The sequence below is a fragment of the Scyliorhinus torazame genome, chromosome 13 (assembly GCF_047496885.1).
Source record: "Scyliorhinus torazame isolate Kashiwa2021f chromosome 13, sScyTor2.1, whole genome shotgun sequence".
NCBI lineage: Eukaryota > Metazoa > Chordata > Chondrichthyes > Carcharhiniformes > Scyliorhinidae > Scyliorhinus > Scyliorhinus torazame.
In genome coordinates this window covers 51,608,663-51,629,427 of record NC_092719.1, presented here as the reverse complement: position 1 = coordinate 51,629,427, position 20,765 = coordinate 51,608,663, and the positions used below count along the sequence as shown (strand labels likewise).

Genomic DNA, 20,765 nt, shown 5'->3' with positions numbered 1-20,765 from the left:
TCTGACTGATTGATTTGGTGGGTGGAACCTGGTGCATGTGGGACGGGTGGAAGACTGGAGTGCAAGATGCACGAGTGGCTGCCAATGGTTCAGAGCAGGTTGGAGAGATAGGGTGGTGGTGACTGGTATGGGAAGGGGGAGAGGAATTCATAGATGGTAAGGGCAAATGAAGAAGGGAATGGGGATGATATGAAAGGATTGACCGGGATGTGATGTGAAGGATGGCATGGGAAGATTGGAGATTGAAAGAAGTGCTGCTGCATTAAAAATACTAATTTTTCTGCAAATGTTTTGTGGATTTCGGTTAGCATAAGAAATAACATTAGTATTTGCTTTGGTCAATAAATCCTTAAACTGTTGTTCAAATTGGAATAATACGGAGATGATAAAACACTTACCCATCATACTTCTCGAGATCAGCTTCTAACAAATGATCCCTGGCATGATTAGCACGTTCAGTTACTGGAGAAAAAGAAAAACATACTTCAAACAACACCCTCAAATAGGTCTTAAATTACAATCAAGATAACCAAGACTTTTGTTCAAAATTACTTTGACACAAGTTATTACACGTTCTTCCTGAATAACAGGTCAATAATATAGGTCCTATAATCCAATTGTAACATGTGTAAGATAAGAAAAGATTGCTACAAGACGAGAAGGTCATTCATGAAACAGCTGACAATAGTTGGGCCGAAGATGCTTCCCCGAGAAACTCCTGCAGCTGAGATGATTGACCTCCAATGATGACAATTTTACTTTTCAGCAAGTATTGCTCCAGCCCCTGGAGTTCTCCCCTTAAACTCCAGTGACTAAAATTTTACTGGGAATCCATGGCTGCAGCAGTCCAATCTTCTATTCCTTTTAGTCAGTGAGCAGCTTGTTGACACACCTATTAGATGCTCGCAGATCACCAGTTCAATGAGGCCAACGTTGGATTCACCACAAGCCAAAGATACTATCATTTCAAAGCTGTGTTGTCAAAAAAATTGGCTATTAAAAGAAGTTTGATTTCTAGCTTAACTATGTTATTTAGTTCCCTGATTGAATTGCATCACTCTCCTCTACACTAAAATTCTTTGGCAGATTTTCATTTTTGTTTAAATATATGTTTTTTATTGGGTTTTTGAACAAAGTATATTTACCGTTATGTACACAAAATAGAATACACACATATATAAATTGGCAGTATTGTTTTTAGTACATAAGTAGGCATCGGTTTGTTGGGGGGGGGGGGGGGGTACATATACATTTGGAGGCGGGGAAACAATTACAGAACAATTACAGAGGGCAATACGCGAATGGATCTGGTGTTGGTGTTGTCGCTTGTTTCTCCCGGATCGTTTTCGGTGCCGTTGTCATCTCGCAATCACCTCCGCTTCAGCCACTCGTCCCATCTTTCGCCCTTGTAGATGCCAAGTTTGTTATTGTTTCCCGTGCCTTCCTTCCGGCTGTCATTCCCTTGCCCCCCCCCCCCCAACCTCACTGGTTCCCTCTATTGTTCCCCGTCTCCTCCCTCTTCCCCCCCTCCGCCGCCCCTTCTGCCCCCTTCCCTCCCCTCCCCTGCTCCGGTGGTTCATCTTTCTTTTCTTTTAGATTTAGCTGCTATCCCCCGCACCCCCCCTCCCCCCGGGTCTATCCCTCCCTCCCCCGCCTCGGCTACTTTCCCCTGATTCTTGGCTACCTGGCTATTCTTCTGCTTGTTCAATTGGGAACAATTGGGTGAATGGCTCCCACGTTCTGTGGAAGCCATCGTCTGACCCTCGGATGGCGAATTTGATTTTCTCCATTTGGAGAGATTCTGAGAGGTCGGACAGCCAGTCTGCAGCTTTGGGTGGTGCTGCTGGCTGTCCGACCGCTCAGAATCTCTCCAAACAGGAGAACAGGATTCTCCAGCCGAACAGGATTCTACGGCGGGCGATCAGGGAGGCAAAGGCAAGGGCGTCCGCCCTCCTCCCTGTCATGATATTCAAACACACACATCATGATGGACACACTAACAGGCAAATCAGAGTACACAACACCACAACCAATCACAGACAAGAACACCAACCACATAAAAAGCACGAGCACGACACCTGGAAGTCAGTAGGTCTGGGGAGAAGGAAGCATGAAAGAGCTGTTGAAACACCACAAGCAGGGAGCCCCCCACGTGCAGAGTGCAAAGACCAAGTTGTAAATAGTGAGTTTAAATAAACAAGTGTTGTACCATATGCAACTGTGTTGGCTCTTCTGTGTGTTAGAACACCCAACACCACATGGTACAGGAGTGGATCGATACCTGCCTACCAACCTGCCATTCTGGACATGGACCACACCGGCAAACCGCAGCCGATGCAAGTCACGGGGAACCTAGGCACCAACTGGAAGCTCTACAGGCAGCGATTTGACCTGTACATCCGTGCCACCGAAAAACAGAATGTCTCGGATGATTCGAAGATTGCAATGCTCCTCTTCTACGCAGGCCCCCACCCAAATGATGTCTTTAATTCACTGGTGTTCGAGGAAGGCGAAAACCAGGCCAAATATGACACGGTCATCCTCAAAATGGACCAGCACTTTCAAACTGAAGTAAACGAAACTTTCGAAAGATACATCTTTCAGCAACGCCTGCAAGGTAAGGAGGAGCTTTTTCAACCCTTTTTGACGCACCTCCGGATTCTAGCGCAGTCCTGCGGTTACGGCACCACCACAGAGTCCATGATCAGGGACCAGATTGTTTTTGGCGTTGCCTCCAGTGGCCTACGCCAGCAGCTTCTTAAAATAAAGAGCCTCACCTTAGCGTCTGCTGTGGAAGCCTGTGTCCTCCATGAAAATGCGACCTGCCGTTTTGCCCGATTTCAGGCGTCCGAGTTGGCACGGAGGGGGTCCCCAGCCGTCGAATCGGCAAGCCAGGCCGCCCACGACGTTGAACGCATCCAGGCCGTCGATTTCTTCCCGCCCCACGGCCCGGACGACAGCGGCCGCTTCCCGCGCTTTTCGCGGTCTCCCGCGCAGGTGCGCGCCAAGAATAACGGCCACAACGAGGGACGCACTGCGCAGGCGCGCCCACCGCAAGATCGCACTGCGCATGCGCAGTGGCGCAACGAACGCCGTGACGTCATGACGTGCAGCAAGTGTGGAGGTCTACACTTAAAAGGGCAATGTCCTGCAAAATACCAACAGTGCAACAGATGTGCCATGATAGGCCACTACGCAGCCCGCTGTCGTGCGGCTCAACCCATGGATCCGGCGCATCCTCGACAACCTCGCACACGAGTCAGGACCGTCCAGCCCACGCATCAAGACTTCCAGTTAAGTGATGCAGATGACCAGGATGACTTCAGAGTTGCCGTCATTGATGTCAACAAGGTCAATGCCATCAATCCAGACGATGAGTGGTGTGCCACCCTGACGGTCAACCGATCGCGCGTCGCCTTCCATCTGGACACCGGCGCATCCGCCAACCTGATTGCTTACTCTGCAGTCCAGGCCATGAAGGTCAAACCACTCATCACACCATCCCGGCTTAAGATGGTTGACTATAACGGGAACGTTATCCCGTCCGCAGGATCTTGCCAGCTACAGGTGACTCACAAGGGGTACACGGCCACACTCCCCTTCGAAGTTGTGGGCTCATCAAAGGACTCGTTACTGGGCGCACAAGCGTGTAAGGTCCTTCACCTGGTACAGCGCATCATGTCTCTCTCTCCAGATGAGATATCCGACTTCCCGGATGCTGAGTTCCACGCGAATCTCCATTCCCTCCTCGCTCACAACCAGGAGGTTTTTGAAGGCATGGGGACATTGCCACACACGTACAAGATTCGACTCAGACCGGACGCCATCCCTGTCGTTCACGCACCTCGCAGGGTTCCTGCGCCTCTCAAAGACCGCCTCAAGGCACAACTGCAGATTCTTCAGGACCAAGGGGTCCTATCCAAGGTCACGGAGCCCACGCCATGGGTCAGCTCCATGGTCTGTGTAAAGAAGCCCTCTGGCGAGCTCCGTATATGTATAGATCCAAAAGATCTGAACAACAACATCATGCGGGAACACTATCCCATCCCAAAACGAGAAGACCTCACCAGCGAGATGGCGCGAGCCAACATATTCACTAAATTGGATGCGTCCAAAGGATTCTGGCAGATCCAACTGGACCCGGCCAGCCGAAGACTATGCACATTCAACACCCCTTTTGGCAGATTCTGCTACAACCGGATGCCATTCGGCATCATTTCGGCATCTGAAGTATTCCACCGCATTATGGAGCAGATGATGGAAGGCATCGAAGGGGTACGTGTATATGTGGACGATATCATCATTTGGTCCACCACTCCGCAGGAACACATGCATCGTCTTCGACGTGTCTTCACCCGCATACGGCAAAATGGCCTGCGTCTCAACCGTGCGAAGTGTGCTTTCGGCCAGACGGAGCTGAAATTCCTCGGGGACCACATCTCAAGGTCCGGGGTCCGTCCCGATGCAGACAAGGTTAGCGCCATCACAGCCATGCCACGACCGGCTGACAAGAAGGCTGTCTTAAGATTCCTGGGCATGGTCAACTTCCTTGGGAAGTTCATTCCCAACCTGGCTTCTCATACAACAAACATGCGCCATCTCGTAAAAAAATCGACGGAATTCAACTGGCACCAGTCGCATCAGCAGGAATGGGAGGAGCTCAAGCACAAACTGGTCACGGCACCAGTGCTGGCCTTCTTTGACGCGACTCGCCCTACAAAGATCTCAACAGACGCCAGCCAATCTGGTATTGGAGCGGTACTCCTGCAAAAAGACAGCACGTCATCATGGGCCCCGGTTGCGTATGCCTCACGAGCCATGACCCCTACCGAACAGCGCTACGCGCAAATCGAAAAAGAATGCCTGGGCTTGTTAACTGGACTGGACAAGTTCCACGACTATGTGTATGGCCTGCCACGATTCACGGTCGAAACTGACCACCGCCCCCTGGTCAACATCATTAACAAAGACCTGAACGACATGACTCCTCGCCTCCAGCGCATCTTACTCAAACTCAGGAGGTACGATTTTGAACTGATCTACACTCCGGGGAAGGAACTCATAGTGGCGGACACTCTTTCCCGAGCAGTGAGCACACCACCAGATGCGGAGGGGTTCGTGCGTCAAATTGAGGCACACGTGACTCTGACAGCAGCAAATATGCCAGCTGATGATCCTTGTCTGGCCCACATACGCGCAGAGACGGCGACTGACCCTCTGCTGCAGCGAGTGATGCGCCACATGACGGAAGGGTGGCTAAAAGGGCAGTGCCCCCAGTTTTACAATGTGCGAGATGATCTCACCAATATAGACGGGGTCCTTATGAAATCGCATAGGATCGTCATTCCACACAGTGTGCGCCAGATGATTCTTCGTCAACTACACGAAGGCCACCTGGGTGTCGAAAAATGCAGACGAAGGGCCCGGGCGGCGGTATATTGGCCGGGTATTAATGAAGACATAGCCAACATGGTGCTCAACTGCACAACCTGTCAGAGGTTTCAGCCGGCGCAACCTCCGGAAACACTTCTACCACACGAGATGGTGACGTCCCCCTGGGCGAAGGTGGGTGTTGACCTATTTCACGCGCTCGGCAGAGATTACATTGTTATCATAGACTACTTCTCAAACTACCCGGAAGTCATGCCTCTCCATGATCTGACGTCGTCCGCAGTCATTGGGGCCTGCAAGGAAACGTTTGCTCGCCATGGCATTCCAAGGACTGTCATGTCAGACAATGGACCTTGTTTTGCCAGCCGTGAATGGTCGTCCTTTGCCGCAGCATATGGTTTCACTCATGTGACATCCAGCCCTCTGCATCCACAATCGAACGGGAAGGCTGAAAAGGGTGTCCACATCGCAAAGCGGCTCCTGTGCAAGGCGGCTGATGCCGGATCGGACTTTAACCTTGCCTTGCTGGCCTATCGATCGGCCCCGTTATCCACGGGCCTCTCGCCAGCGCAGCTACTAATGGGTCGCTCCCTCAGGACGACGGTACCTTCCGTCCTGGCACCGACAACAGACCATGAGGCGGTTCTTCGGGACATGCAACTGCAGCGTGATCGCCAGAAAGGTCGGTACGACACACGAGCGACGGACCTGCCCCCCCTGTCCTCCGGAGACAAAGTACGCGTCCATCAACCGTATGGTGGCTGGTCAGCACCGGCCGAAGTCCTCCGACAAGTGGCTCCCCGCTCGTTCCTGGTTCGCATGCCGGATGGTTCCGTGCGTCGCCGCAATCGGCGCGCCCTTCGCCGACTTCCACGTTCACAGCCACACAACACGCCAGATCCTCAACAGGCTTCCGAGGATGACTTTGTGGAGCTGCCGCACATCACGCCCTTTCCATCGCCACCCATGGCCATGCCTGCACAGCAGCCGGTGGTTCTTGATCCACCCTTAAGGCGGTCAACCCGAATTCGTCGCAAACCCATTAGAATGGACTTATAATACAGTTCATATGTTTAATAAGTTGGACAATTTTACATGATAACCTGTTGTTGTTTATCGTTCCAGATGTCGTCTGACTGGACAACTGTTCAAAATTTTTTTTCTTCTTCTCTCGTTCGAATTTCTGTTATGTTATGGTACAACTGGATTCATGTGACGCACTCGACATCGCCCCATGTACATAGTTCCGTCATAGACACATGCTGCACACGACACACACACACTCTTAGATGCACTCACGTCACGATCATATTTATTACCACGTAGGCACATATCTTTGTAAAAAGGGGGGATGTCATGATATTCAAACACACACATCATGATGGACACACTAACAGGCAAATCAGAGTACACAACACCACAACCAATCACAGACAAGAACACCAACCACATAAAAAGCACGAGCACGACACCTGGAAGTCAGTAGGTCTGGGGAGAAGGAAGCATGAAAGAGCTGTTGAAACACCACAAGCAGGGAGCCCCCCACGTGCAGAGTGCAAAGACCAAGTTGTAAATAGTGAGTTTAAATAAACAAGTGTTGTACCATATGCAACTGTGTTGGCTCTTCTGTGTGTTAGAACACCCAACACCACACTCCCCAGGAATAGATCTGGCTGGTCTGGTAGCCCGAAGACCGCCACTTTCGGGCATGGCTCCACCCACATCCCCACCACTTTGGACATTGCCTTGAAGAAGGCTGTCCAGTATCCCGCAAGTATGGGGCAAGACCAGAACATGTGGGCGTGGTTGGCCGGGCCTCCTTGGCACCGTTCACATCTTTCCTCCATCCCCGGGAAGAACCTACTCATACGGGTTCTTGTTAAGTGGGCTCTATGTACCACTTTTAGTTGCGTCAGGCTGAGCCTTGCGCACGTGGGGGTGGAGTTGACCCTATGCAGTGCGTCGCTCCAGAGTCCCCACCCTATTTCAATCCCTAGGTCTTCCTCCCATTTCTTTCTTGTTGCGTCCAGTACGGTGTCGGTCCTTTCTACCAGTCGGTCATACATGTCGCTACAGTTCCCTTTATCTAGGGTGCTTGCGTCCAGTAACGTCTGTCGTAGCGGTTGTGGATACGTCCTTGTCTCCTTTCGTAGGAAGTTTTTGAGTTGCAGGTACCTTAGCTCGTTCCCCCTGGCTAGCTGGAATGTCTCTCCCAGTTCGTCCATTGTTGCAATCCTGCTGTCCGTGAATAGGTCCTTGACTGTCAGTGTCCCTCCGTCCTGTCTCCACTTGTTAAAGGTGACGTCAGTCAGTGCTGGTGTGAACCTATGGTTGTTGCAGATGGAAGCTTTGTCCGACATTTTGGTCAGGCCAAATTGCTGCCGCAGTTGGTTCCAGGACTGCAGGGTGGCTATCACCGCCGGGCTGCTGGAGTGTTTTTTGGGTGGAGATGGGAGTGCCGCCGTGGCCAGGGCCCGGAGGGAGGTCCCCTTGCAGGGGGCCTCTTCAGCGTGCACCCACTCAGCTTCTGCCTCCTTCATCCATCCCCTTATTCGCTCGGATGTCGCCGCCCAGTGGTAGAATTGTACATTGGGAGGGCTAGAAGGTTTTTTGTAGAACCTTCTTTGGGATCCTAGCATTCCTCCCCCCACCCCATACGAACACCATGATTAGTTTGTCTAGTGCTGTGAAAAAGGCCTTGGGGATGTAGATCGGGATGGATCTAAGTAGGAAGAGGTACCTGGGCAGCACGTTCATTTTGATCGTCTGGACTCTCCGAGTGAGGGAGAGTGGGAGTGTTCTCCACCTTTGCAGGTCCTTTTTTACTTCCTCTGACAGATTGGTGAGATTCCATTTGTGGATCTCTTTCCAGTCATGGGCTATTTGGATCCCCAGGTAGCGGAATTTGTGTCGGGCTTGTTTAAACGGCAGTCCCGTTAGTGCTGCCCCCCCACTCCTTGTGGGTGTGTCGGGAAGGTCTCGCTTTTGCTCATGTTGTGTTTGTAGCCCGAGAAGGCGCCAAACTCTTTCAGGAGTGCAATGATTCCATCCATGCTGCTTTGTGGGTCCGAAATGTAGAGGAGCAGGTCATCTGCCATGGAAGCGTTGTATAGTAGTTTTACCCAGGAAGTGAACCCTGTTCCAAGCCCGAACCGCTCCAGTACCTCGGAGGTATTTCCATTCGACCCTGTCGAAGGCCTTTTCTGCGTCTAGGGAGACTATCACCTCTGGTGTTCTCCCTCCGGATGGGGTCATTATCACGTTTAGCAGGCACCTGATGTTCAAGGTTAGCTGCCTACCTTTGACAAAATCAGTCTGGTCCTCTGCGACCACTTCTGGTACACCGTCTTCTAGCCTTTTGGCTAGGATTTTGCCCAGTATTTTGGCAACTGCATTCAGCAGTGAGATGGGTCTGTATGACCCGCATTCCGTTGGGTTTTTATCTTTCTTAGGTATCAGCGAGATTGAGGCCTGTGCTAGCATAGGTGCAGTGTGACCCTTGCTAACGAGTCTGTGAACATCTCCCGCAGGTGCGGGGCCAGTGTTGTCGCAAATTTGTTTGTAGAAATCCGACGGGTCCCGGCGCCTTCCCCGCCTGCATGGAGCTAATGCTGTCCAAGATCTCTCCCAGTGCTAGTGGTGCTTCCAGGCCCCGTTTTCTGCCCTCCCCCACTCTGGTGTGTCCAGTCCATCAAAGAACCTTTCATCCCAGACTCCCCCATTGGGGGCTCTAAGGTGTACAGCCCTTGGTAGAAGGCCTTGAAGGTTTTGTTGATCTTTTCTGTTTCTGTTTTTAATGTGCATCTGGTATCCCTGATTTGTGCAATTTCTCTGGTGGCGACCTGTTTTCTCAGCTGGTGTGCCAACAGGCAGCTGGCTTTGTGTCAGTGTTCGTATAGGGTCCCACGTGCCTGGTGGAATTGGTGCACTGCTTTCCTGATGGAGAGCAGATCAAAGTTCCTTTGTAGCTCTTTCCTCTCCGCCAGGAGCTCTACGGTCGGGGCCTCGGAGTATTTACGGTCTACCTCCAGTATGGAGTCGACCAACTGCTGCCTAGCCGCCCTTTCCTCCCTATCTCTTCGAGCTTTGAAAGCGATAATTTCCCCTTTTACTATGGCCTTTAGTGCTTCCCAGAATGTGGAGGGTGAGACCTCCCCGTTTTGATTGTTCTCCGTGTACTCTGCTATGGCCTGTGATATCTTTTTGTTGAAGGCCTCGTCTGCCAGTAGGGCAATGTCCAACCGCCATGTGAGCCGTTGGGCCCTGACCCTTTCCAGCCTCACGTCCATGTAGTGTGGAGCGTGGTCAGATATCACAATAGCGGAGTATTCCACTTTGTCTATCCCTGGAAGCACCGTTTTCCCCACCACAAAGAAGTCAATTCTGGTGTATACGTTGTGCACTGGGGAGAAGAAAGAGAACTCCTTCTTCCCTGGGTGGGTGAACCTCCAGGGGTCCATCGCTCCCATCTGTTCCATAAAGTGACTGAGTTCCCTTGCCATGCTTGACGCTTTCCCTGTTTTGGAACTTGATCTGTCAGTCATTGGGTCCTGTACACAGTTGAAGTCCTCCCGCATAATTAGCCAGTACATCGCTCTGTCAGGGATTTCTACCATGGTCTTTTTGATGAAGCTCGTGTCATCCCTGTTGGATGACTAGTACTACTGGTGCCCCATCCAGGGCCCTGCTGACCATGACGTACCGTCCCCCTGGGTCCGCTTTGCTGCATGCCTCCGGCGCATGCTGCCTGCTAGTGCGGTGGCTCCCCTCTCGGGGATTAATGTCTCGCTTCTCCCTTGCACGACCTCTACGGTTTTCTGCCCGCTCTTCCCGTCCTCCCCTGCTCTCCTCTCGCTTGCTCTCCCTTCTCCACTACTCTTGTTCACTCGTGCTAGGACCTGGTCTCCCACCTGAAGCGGTCCCTCAGTCAGGTAGTGGTTTGCTTTTTGTTCAGGGTGCGCTTGCCGTGGCGGGAGGGACGGGGCCTGGCGTTGCCTCACAGCGGCCCCCCCCCCCCCCCCACGACATGCGGTTGCCCCTTGCCACGGCCCATTATTTCTACCCTTGCTGTCGGCTTTCCAGCCCTTGTTCCTCGACAAACTTGTTTGCTTCGGCGGGGGCTGTGAAGAAGTACTTTCTTTCTTGGTATGTGACCCAGAGTTTCGCTGGGTACAGCATACCAAAACGTATGTCGTTCTTGTGAAGAGCTGCTTTCGCTCTATTGAATTCGGCCCGTCTCCTGGCTAGGTCTGCCCCAATGTCCTCGTAGACTCTAATGAAGTGCCCTTCCCATTTGCAGCTTCTGTTTTGCCTGGCCCAGCGCAAAATTTTTCCCTGTCCTGATACCAAAGCAGTTTAGCTATAACTGCCCTCGGATGACCCCTGCCTTGGGCTTCGGGTGCAGCGACCGGTGTGTTCTGTCCATTTCTGGTGTGTTGGGGAAAGTTTTCCTCCCCATTAAGTTACCCAGCATCTCAGCCATGTATGCCGTGGGGTTTCTACCCTCAAGCCCCTCTGGAAGGCCCACTTTCCTACATTTTGCCGTCTCGAGTGGTTTTCCTGTTCGTCCACTCTGCCCTTCAAGCTCCCCTGCGTTAGGACCAGTGAAATCGGTCCCCGCTGCTGGCTCGGTCCCGGCATTCCCCTGCCTTGCCGGGGGGGGGGGGGGGGGGGGGGGGGGGGGGGGGGGGGTCGGTCCCTGCCGCTGGCTCGGTCCCCGCGTTTTCTCCTGCCGTGCGCGCGGGTGGGGGGGGGGCAGTCCGGCCGGTTTCCGCGGTTTGTTTTTTTGTCTCTCCCCCGGAAACGGGAGGCGACTGTCGGAGCTCCGTTGCCTGCGACCGCTCTCCTCGTTGGCAGATTTTCTAAGCAGACTTGGGGGAATGCTACTGAGAAGTCTATCACACGATATAACAGTTATTTAACCTTTGAAGCATTCAATTCAGTCACCTGATAAGTCTGCAAATCTGCATTATATTGAAGCACAAAATAAGATACTCATATTTATTCTGTCCACGTAACCATGCATCATCACACTGGTGTTATTACTTATACCCATCACGTAAAACATGGAACACTTATCGCTATTTTTTATGGACTGTTGCTTCAGGCAAACCCAATCTACTTCAGAACAATATAATTAGAATGACATCTGGGCAAATAGGTCACAAAGTTATAAGGCAACCCTGCAATAATCCATTCAGCAGCTGTCTGTGTGCGCCTGGTGAAAGACAATTATATTTTTTAAAGCACATAAGCTGAACTGTGAAGGGATGTACATAAAATTATTTTAAATTATAGTATTATCCAACCATTACCCACAGTAGTATATTTGCTATGTTTTATAGGATGCATGGGTTTTATACACGCAGGGAGCATAATTTGGATCTATGGTGCCACTGGAGTGATGCTACAACAACCAGAGACCCTTCAGAAGTGGATTGTACAGCATCTTCAGCCACACCTACGGTGGTACCCTCAGCTGGAAGGGCACTTGAATGGACCCCACCCCCGCCCCAGTATGTGCTGAAAGGCTCTCAAGAAATATTGTCATGCTAAACATTCCTACAGCTGATTTTGGCCTTCCACTTACAAATTTGGACTACGCAGCTCCATTCAATGTCCTTGCTTATCCCTCACTGAACAACATGCTTTCAGCTGCAAGACGGCCTAGCAGTAGCATTATTTAAGGATCAGGCACCCAACTTGTAGATGTGGCAATTTAGAATAACTTCTGGTATTACAAGGTGGTGAGTTTATAGATTTTGTATAAGAGTTGTTGCATCCTCACAGGGAGGGCAGAAAATTTGGTGACCTGTCCACACAAAGACTGTGACGGGCATGGAGGCTGCAGTTTCATTGCCTCGGAGTCTGAGCAGCTCGAGGATTAGCAGAGCAATGAGTAAGAGATGTCGCGTGAAGATGAATTCACTGACCGTGGCCACCCATGAGATCATCAGATTTCTTGTGATACTGCTGCCAGGTTCATAGGGGCCGGACTTCCAAGAATTGACCTTCATGGCTACCTCATGCAGGTGGTCCTTGAAGGTCTCCTGGTCTCTTGTGGAAAAATAGCTCTCTCCTACTGTCCACCTACATCACCAAGGCCTCCAAGTGCCTCATCCATAGATCTGGGTGCCCTTTCTCTACCTAATGTTCTATTTTACTTGTTAATACTGCAATTCTAAATACTCAGCAGCAGCTCCTTCAGTGATTCAGTGCAAGCTCCCCTTTAAGAGGAGATTGCCTGCGCCGCGTGTTCACTGCGAATGCTGTTCAGGCCCCTACCTAGCACTCAGGTAATCAGCAGTGTGGGCCCCCACCAAGTCTGCATGCTGCCTGCCTTAACAGTAATGGCTGTGGGCAAGTCAAAAATTGCATACCGCAAAAATGGCAAGTCCTCAGTAATTCCAAATAAAGCTCTTATAATAATCTTTATTGTCACAAGTAGGCTTACATTAACACTGCAATGACGTTACTGTGAAAATCCCCTAGTCACCAGACTCCGGCGCCTGTTCGGGTACACTGAGGGAGAATTCATAATGCCCAACTCACCGAACAAGCATATCTTTTGGGACCTGTGGGAGGAAATCGGGGCACCTGGAGGAAACCCACGCAGACACGGGGAGAACGTGTAGACTCCGCACAGACAGTAACCCAAGCCGGGAATCGAACCCGGGTCAATGACGCTGAGAAGCAACAGTACGAACCACTGTGCTACCGTGCTGCCCCACTAATGCACACTGCATCAGGACAATTTATCCTGCTTTAATTAATCAAATTCCAAGGTGACTAACATGAAAAAGGCTAAAATTCGACAGCAAGCAATATTCACCTTTTTAACCAGTCTATTTTGCAACATTAAAAAATGCTGAACAATAATCTAATCTGTTTTGTCAATATTACATCCACTTGTATAAGAGAGGTGTATTCAATATATCACTTCATCTGTACAGGCCAGGTTACACTCAGTACACATACACCAGGCTCTGCATGTGCAATAATACACAGTATACAAGTGTGCGTAGCCTGTACAGTCTGTCTTCACAAGTCACATCTGCAAGCAGAACAGAGAACCATGTAGTACTTATAGGGAGACTCCAATTTGTGTACTACATTGCAATGTGAATTTGGAATGATGTAGTTCAACATGTCCCATGTTACAATGGAACCAACACAATTTCGCCGATCGCCACTCTGTCAAGTCTCGATGCAGCACAGTAAATCTAAATAACAATTTCCCCCCAATATTGCACATTATTACAGTTCCAGTTTAGTTCAAAAGTTGTATTATAAAAGGGCAAGACTAGAACAAAATCAGTCAGTCATTTTCTGCATGGATATGGTACCTAGCTCAGCAGCAGCTTTCCGTATAGGTTTACAGTGCAACAGTAATAAGTTGAACAAGTGCCAGACCTGTCAGCACAATACTACTAGGCCTCATTTTCCACTTATACAAACCCTATGATTGCAATGTCTCAGTGAGCTGCACCATGAACTGGAAAACAATAGTATAAATGACATAATTAGCAAAATTGGTATCCATGCTTGCACAGATAAGAAAGGCACCAAATAAAAATGCCAAGTGATGCATTCAATTACACAAACTTTTAGAAAGTTGAAAATTATTCACTTTTACGTCTACCTCAGATCACACTCAAGGTGTTAGATAACTGACGGGATGGTGACAAGAAGCCAGAAATTTACCTCAAAGCCAGCTGAATAAAATAGTGCTGTTAAAATACAGCAAACTGATGAACAGATTAAATGAAACAGAAGAGTGGATAGATGGTAGATATCAAAGCTGATCTAAAGATCTTTTCACTGAAAACTTCCAGAAGAAGCCCCCAATTCAATGTGTTACCTTACTCTCTCTCTTTCTCTCTCTCCCTGCCTCAGAAAGCTACTACTCAATCAGATTGGTCATCAGTTCTGTCATTCTAACAGTAGCCAGGACTGTACTACAAGCCTTCCCCAGATTAAAGTCCTGGAGGGCCAAGGCTAGGTAAGTATCATAGTGGGAGAGGTGAGAATTGAGGCTGGGGAAGGGGGGACCTTGCTGGATCTCCAATGTGAATGGGGACCCTTGAGGGAGGCACCTTCCCTCTCTAATAGGGTTAACAGCATGATGTTGGCCACAAATTACTAATTTTCAGTGTTACAGGGGCCTTGAAACTACAACAGATAACCATTTGCATCAACATTATTTGGAAGGTACATCATGTTTGGTAGGAACAGACTAGCTGACAACACTTAACTTTAACTACTTAAACAGTTACTTTCAGCGGAGTCATGAATCTTTAGGTACAGCACTAAAAAGATACCTCTGGACTCTTACATGTTGATGGTAAATGACTAAACAGCACACCACAAAGTCTCATGTTTGATTTTTTTTCCTTTCAATTTTATAGAAATTTGTGCAATTGAAATCTATCTAAATCATTATAATCAGATTTACTGGATTAAGTTGTAGGCATGTTATTAATTTCCTCACATAAATGTAATTCACTTTACAGTGGCCCTAGATTTAAGCTTCTACCTTTCTATAACAATCATTTGAGCTATAAACATTCTTCAGAATCTGTTCAATCTATAGTTCCTGATGTATACTTTGTACCCCTTACAGTATACTTGGAAGGGAGGTCAAGTTAGATATTTAAAAAGGTATGTAGCTATTAAATGTTCATATATTCAGAGCATTTAAGCATTTCCTTAAAGTTCCTCCATACAAAATAATTTGAATTTAGGAGTTGCACCTAAATTGCTGAAAGCCTGCACCGTTGGGGACACAATTATAGCATATACCATTATTACACTTCAGAAATTTCAGGCAATTATGATGCAAGTTACTTTTGCCATTATGCATGCCATGACATAAATTGTAATGACTGTTGCGTTACTCCAGAGACCTTTATCAAAAATGCTGAGTAACTAATTTCGACAACTCAGCAGCAGCCCCCATCCCTACCAACACCCATCATTAAAATCAATAGCGAGATCAAGTTTGCGGAATTAATGGGTTGGATTCTTTGCCGTCACCCCCGCTGGCGGCGGCAGCTAAGTTAATGCCCCGCGCCAGCAAAATTACCCATTTGCATTCTATTATCAGGCTTGGCAATGGATTTTCCAAGCCCTCGTGAACCTCCGGTCCTCTGGCTGGGATTCACATGGGTGAGAATTGGTGCAGCTTTTTCCCAGCATGGCCCTGGCACAGGGAAGCAACAAAACACGTGAGAGGGGGCACCATCTGCGAAATACTCTCAACTCGGGGGGGGGAATCAATTTTTTGAACTGAACATATTACTCGTTAGAAAAATACCATGTTAAAATTTCAATTGTTAAAGTCAGTCAGGATAAGGGGTGCTTGGAAAATAACCAGTAGATAAGGAAGTCACCTTTTTTCAAAAGTTAAAAACTACGTAATATTTAAGTTTACAGGTCAGCAGACTGTACAACTGTCAATAATGTTTCACTAGTTGCAGTTAGTTGAGTTGTAAAGCAGCCGATGAAAATCTCAAGTAATTCAAGATTATCTTAAGGTGAACACATCACTGAACAAATGCTAACGGCAAGATATTTTGCTTAAGTTTAATCGTTGCTCACTTGGATACAGCAGTGAATTGACAAGTTATAAAAATGACGAAGGTCCCAGATTTGATTCCCAATCTGTGCCGAACCTGTGTGAAGGATACTGCCCTCGGTACCCTGGCTGAAGTGGAAGTTAGCAAGGCCTCTATTGTTGATCATTATTCAATTAAATTAGTTGTTGGCAGTGCAGGTGTGTGGGAAATAGGAAGAAAGTATATAGAACCATAGGATTCCTACAGTGCAGGAGGCCGCCATTCAGCCCATCAAGTATGCACTGACTCTCTGAAAGAACACTTTACCCAGACCCACTCCCCTGATAACCCCACCTAACCTACACATCTTAGGACTGTGGGAGGAAACCGGAGCACCCGGAGGACACCCACAGACACAAGGAGAAAGTGTAAACTCCATTCACACAGTCACCCAAGGTCGGAATGGAACCCGGATCCCTGGTGCTGCGAGGCAGCATTGCTAACCACTGTGCCACCATGCCGTCCCTTGTTTATCTTGTTTAGTGGGATTACCCAGGACTCGTTGGCCCCACTGCAGGAAGTGGTTAATATCCCAAGAGGGAATGAAGGTTAGTGTTGTAACTGGTGGTAGAGGAAATAATTGGATAACGATTGTTAAAATCCATGCAAACCAAGTCACAAACACAAAACGTACCTTCCCAAGAAAACATACATCTATTCCTTTAGCACTAGGCAGTTTAGTCTGAAAGCAGTCATTAATGTTGTTTCCTGCCTTTCACATTGTATGGTCAGACACTGAAATATTAGTTTAATAGCTCACCGATCACTTCAGCAGAAATGCAGGCTAATCGAAACAGAGGGGCGACTTTATCTTCATATATTTGCTTCCCCAATCGTTTCCCTCCAAAAGGATTAATAAATACGATTAAGTGCTTTGGTCGCATAGCTGGAAAAGAAAATAAACCAAACATTTTACCACAACTGAACTTCTCTGGCAAATTAAAGAGGCAAAAAAAAAAGCATTGAGTAATATCCGAGTGTCAGCATGCATGATAATGGAGATTTCAGTTCGCTTAGCACCTTAAACACAATGTGAAATCTTACTATTTCCCTTGCTACGTAACAATGGGCAACAAAATTCTTTACACAACATTTTGAAAAGCACTCCCAGCCATTTGTACCTGTACTTCCTCCCTCAGTTTAACTTCCCTTCTTGAGATGTCTCTTTGCCAGCAACATTTAAGATAGTCAAAGTGGATGTGACCTGCATCTGTGAATGCTGCCCTGTAGCCAACTGTTATCAACAACTATCAGTGATATGGTGCCTTTAACATAGTAAAATGTCCCAAGGTGTTATGGGAGCATTAAGGCTTGCCCAAGTGCAGCCCACCCAATAGTGGAAAAAGCAAATGATCAAAAATTTCAAAGGGGTTGTGGCAGGGGTTAAGCTCCCTGGAATTGAGGCAACTCAATATTCTGAGATTTCCTCAAACTTATACGCTAACAGGGCATTGACATAATTTTCATTGGTCAAATACTTGAGAATTGAGAGAAAATTGCAAAGATAATGTTGAAAATAAAAGTTGATCAAAATTAAGTGCTTTTTAAAAAACAAGTTCCACATTCAATACTTAAGATATATGCAAAGCATAAATGTCTATAATAAAACTACAATATATTCATTCAGCATTTTCCCCAAGAAATTTGCTGATGCAAGAGAAATACACAGGAAATGTATGCAGAAAATAATCCATTTGGAGGTTGTAAACATCTGGGTTCAAATAACTCAATAAAATACTTATACTCGTGTGCTGCACTGCCAGCATTTTGAGGTGTTTCACAATTTCCCATAGAGATGGCATTTTTTTGGCTGAAACCATACTTACCTTTTAAACTCTGAAGAGGTGCTCTGAAAGATGATTTGAGAGTTATTTAGAGTAAGCTTTTTCTTGAACATTATTCGGAGATGTGCTTTAACGTACAGAATACTAAGATTACATTGTAGCCAAACAGATCACCAATGGAATCGGAGACACAAATACTTGAGGGTAACAACATGTGAGCTACAATGTCAGGACCAAGCTTCAGGTCACTGCAATTGTGCATTGTCTGGCTCAGCTCCAGTATGCAGTGTGGGGTGGGTATGGATGGGCCAAAGAATGGAGTTTTGGCAGGAATTAAATTATTTGCAGCATGCCTACAAATTAAAGAGCAATATGTACATAAGAAGGAAAAGCCAAAGATGTGACACAAGAAATGGAAAGGGGAAGTGCTGCTCGAGATCTGTTCGAATTCAGCACAGTGGCATAATGATAGCACTGCTGCCGCAGGACTCAAGCTCAATTCCGGCCTTATGTGACTGTGTGGGTGTTGCACGTTCACCAGTGTCTGCGTGGGTTTTCTCAGAGTGCTCCGATTTCCTCCCACAGTCCAGAGATGTGCAGGTTTGGTGGATAGGATGGGGGAGTCGGCCTAGGGTCGGTGCAAACTCGATGGGACTAATGGTCTCCGCCTGTACTATAGGGATTCTACGCTTTACTGGCTATGCTACAACACACAAAAATGGAAAAAAGGAAGGCGGTAAGGACAAAGGGTGGACTATCATGACAGTTTTTAAGGGAAGAGGAACATTAGTACTTGGAACTACGATGTGGCTATCACAAAAACGTGGTTAATGGAAGGGCAGGATTGGCAGCTGAACATTGGAGGATATAGATGCTTCAGGAGAGATAGAGGGGATGTAAAAGGGGTGGGGGAGTAGCATTACTGATTAAGGAGAATATTATAGCCGTACTGCAGGTGGATACCCCAGAGGACTATGATTACCCCATGAGGCAATCTGGGTAGAGCTAAAGAACAGGAAGGGGGAAAATCACAATGTTGGGCGTTTATCACCAGCCCCCAAATGCCAGCGAGAGATAGAGGAGCAGATAGGTGGAGAGATTTTGGATAGGTGCAAAAGTAACAGGGTTGTTGTGGTAGAGGATTTTAACTTCCCCTTATATTGACTGGGACTCGCTTTGTGCTAGGGGCCTGAATGGGGCAGAGTTTGTAAGGTGTATCCAGGAAGGCTTCTTGATGCAATATGTAAATAGTCCAACTAGGGAAGGGCCAGTATTGGACCTGGTTTTAGGGAATGAGCCTGGACAGGTGGTTGAGGTTTCAGTCGGGGAACATTTTGGGAGTAGTGACCACAATTCTGTAAGTTTTAGGGTACTTTTGGACAGGGATGAGGTACTAAACAAAGGCAAATTACGATAACATTAGACAGGAATTGAAGAATTTGGAGTGGGTACAGCTGTTGGAGGGTAAATCAACATCAGACATGTGGGAGTCTTTCAAGTGACAGTTGATTAGGATTCAGGAAAATTACATTCCTGAGAGATTGAAGGATAAGTATGGGAACTCGAGGGAGCCTTGGAACATGAGGGATATTGCGAACCTCGCCAAAAAGAAAATGGAGGCTTTTGTACGGTCTAGAAATGGAATGGAGGCTTTTGTACGGTCTAGAAGGGTGGGGACAGTCGAAACCCTTGAGGAGTATAAAGAAAGTAGGAAGGTACTTAAGCGGGAAATTAGGAGGGGGGTCATAAAAAGTCCTTAGCAAGTAGGATTAAGGTGAATCCAAAAGCTTTTATTCATATGTAAAAGGCAAGAGGGTGACCAGCGAAAGAATTGGACCACTTAAGGACAATGGGGAGAATTGATGTGTTGAGCCAGAGGAAATGGGCGAGGTACTAAATGAGTACTTTGCATCAGTGTTCATCAAAGAAAAGGACTTTGTGGAAGATGATTCTTGGTTAGGGTGTGAGGATAGTCTGGGTCATGTTGACATCAAAAAGGGGGTGGTATTGGGTGTTTTAAAAGACATTAAGGTAGATAAGTCTCCTGAGCCGGATGGGATTTACCCCAGAATATCAGCAAGGGAGGAAATTGTGGGGCCTTAACTAACATCTTTGTATCCTCATTGGCTACAGGAGAGATCCCAGAGGACTGGAGAATAGCTAATGCACAGACAATTACAATTACAATTTCAGAAATACTCAAGATTGGAGATTCAAGCACCAGGCAATATTGTGGTGAAAGGGGGCTTTGACAACTTGAGTTGGGAGGGTGTTCCCACTTATTGGTCAGTTTTGCACATGTACTCTCAAAGTCAGAGACGCATTTGGGAGACAAGAGCGCACATGAGCTGAGTATAGGCTCATAACATGAAAACCCTGCTGGATAATAGAAAGCACATGGAGTTTATGACTCTTCATATGATGATGCATCTCTTCTTGTACACTATACCTTCAAATTTCAAGAGTACAGACGAGATTGGAGAACAACTCTGCCTCTATCTCATACAACCAAGAATAAACATAGTAAGAAGTTTTACAACACCAGGTTAAAGTCCAACAGGTTTGTTTCGATGTCACTAGCTTTCAGAGCGCTGCTCCTTCCTCAGGTGAATGAAGAGGTATGTTCCAGAAACATATATATATATATATATATATATATAGACAGATTCAAAGGTGCCAGACAATGCTTGGAATGCGAGCATTAGCAGGTGATTAAATCTTTACAGATCCAGAGATCTCCGAATGAGGCTCCGGGAATTCTTCCACAAACCCCAAGAGGCCAACAGCGAACCCAAGCAGACTATCAATGAACCCCAGAACAGCAGAACGAGAGATCTGCGATGCGGCAACCGAAGAGGAAAGAGTCGAATTGGACCCCTCCGGAAGGCCGCTGCCCTAGACTCGACATGTATGCTCAAGCCGTCAGGAGTCGCGTCAATGCCAGATTCATCAGTCGCATTCACAAGACAGCCCC

At 47.7% G+C, this 20,765-nt stretch overlaps 1 protein-coding gene across 2 annotated transcripts in view; it reads right to left on the bottom strand.

The window, feature by feature from the left end:
* The window catches only part of cerk (ceramide kinase), a 102,032-nt gene that overhangs the window by 51,051 nt on the left and 30,216 nt on the right, over positions 1 to 20,765 (bottom strand). For both annotated transcript variants that reach the window (XM_072471466.1, XM_072471467.1), the window contains exons 4-5: positions 16,768 to 16,893; positions 399 to 462 (exon numbers count right to left, since the gene is read on the bottom strand). In XM_072471466.1, the coding sequence (XP_072327567.1) occupies positions 399 to 462; positions 16,768 to 16,893 (190 nt within the window). The remainder of the gene's footprint in view (positions 1 to 398; positions 463 to 16,767; positions 16,894 to 20,765) is intronic.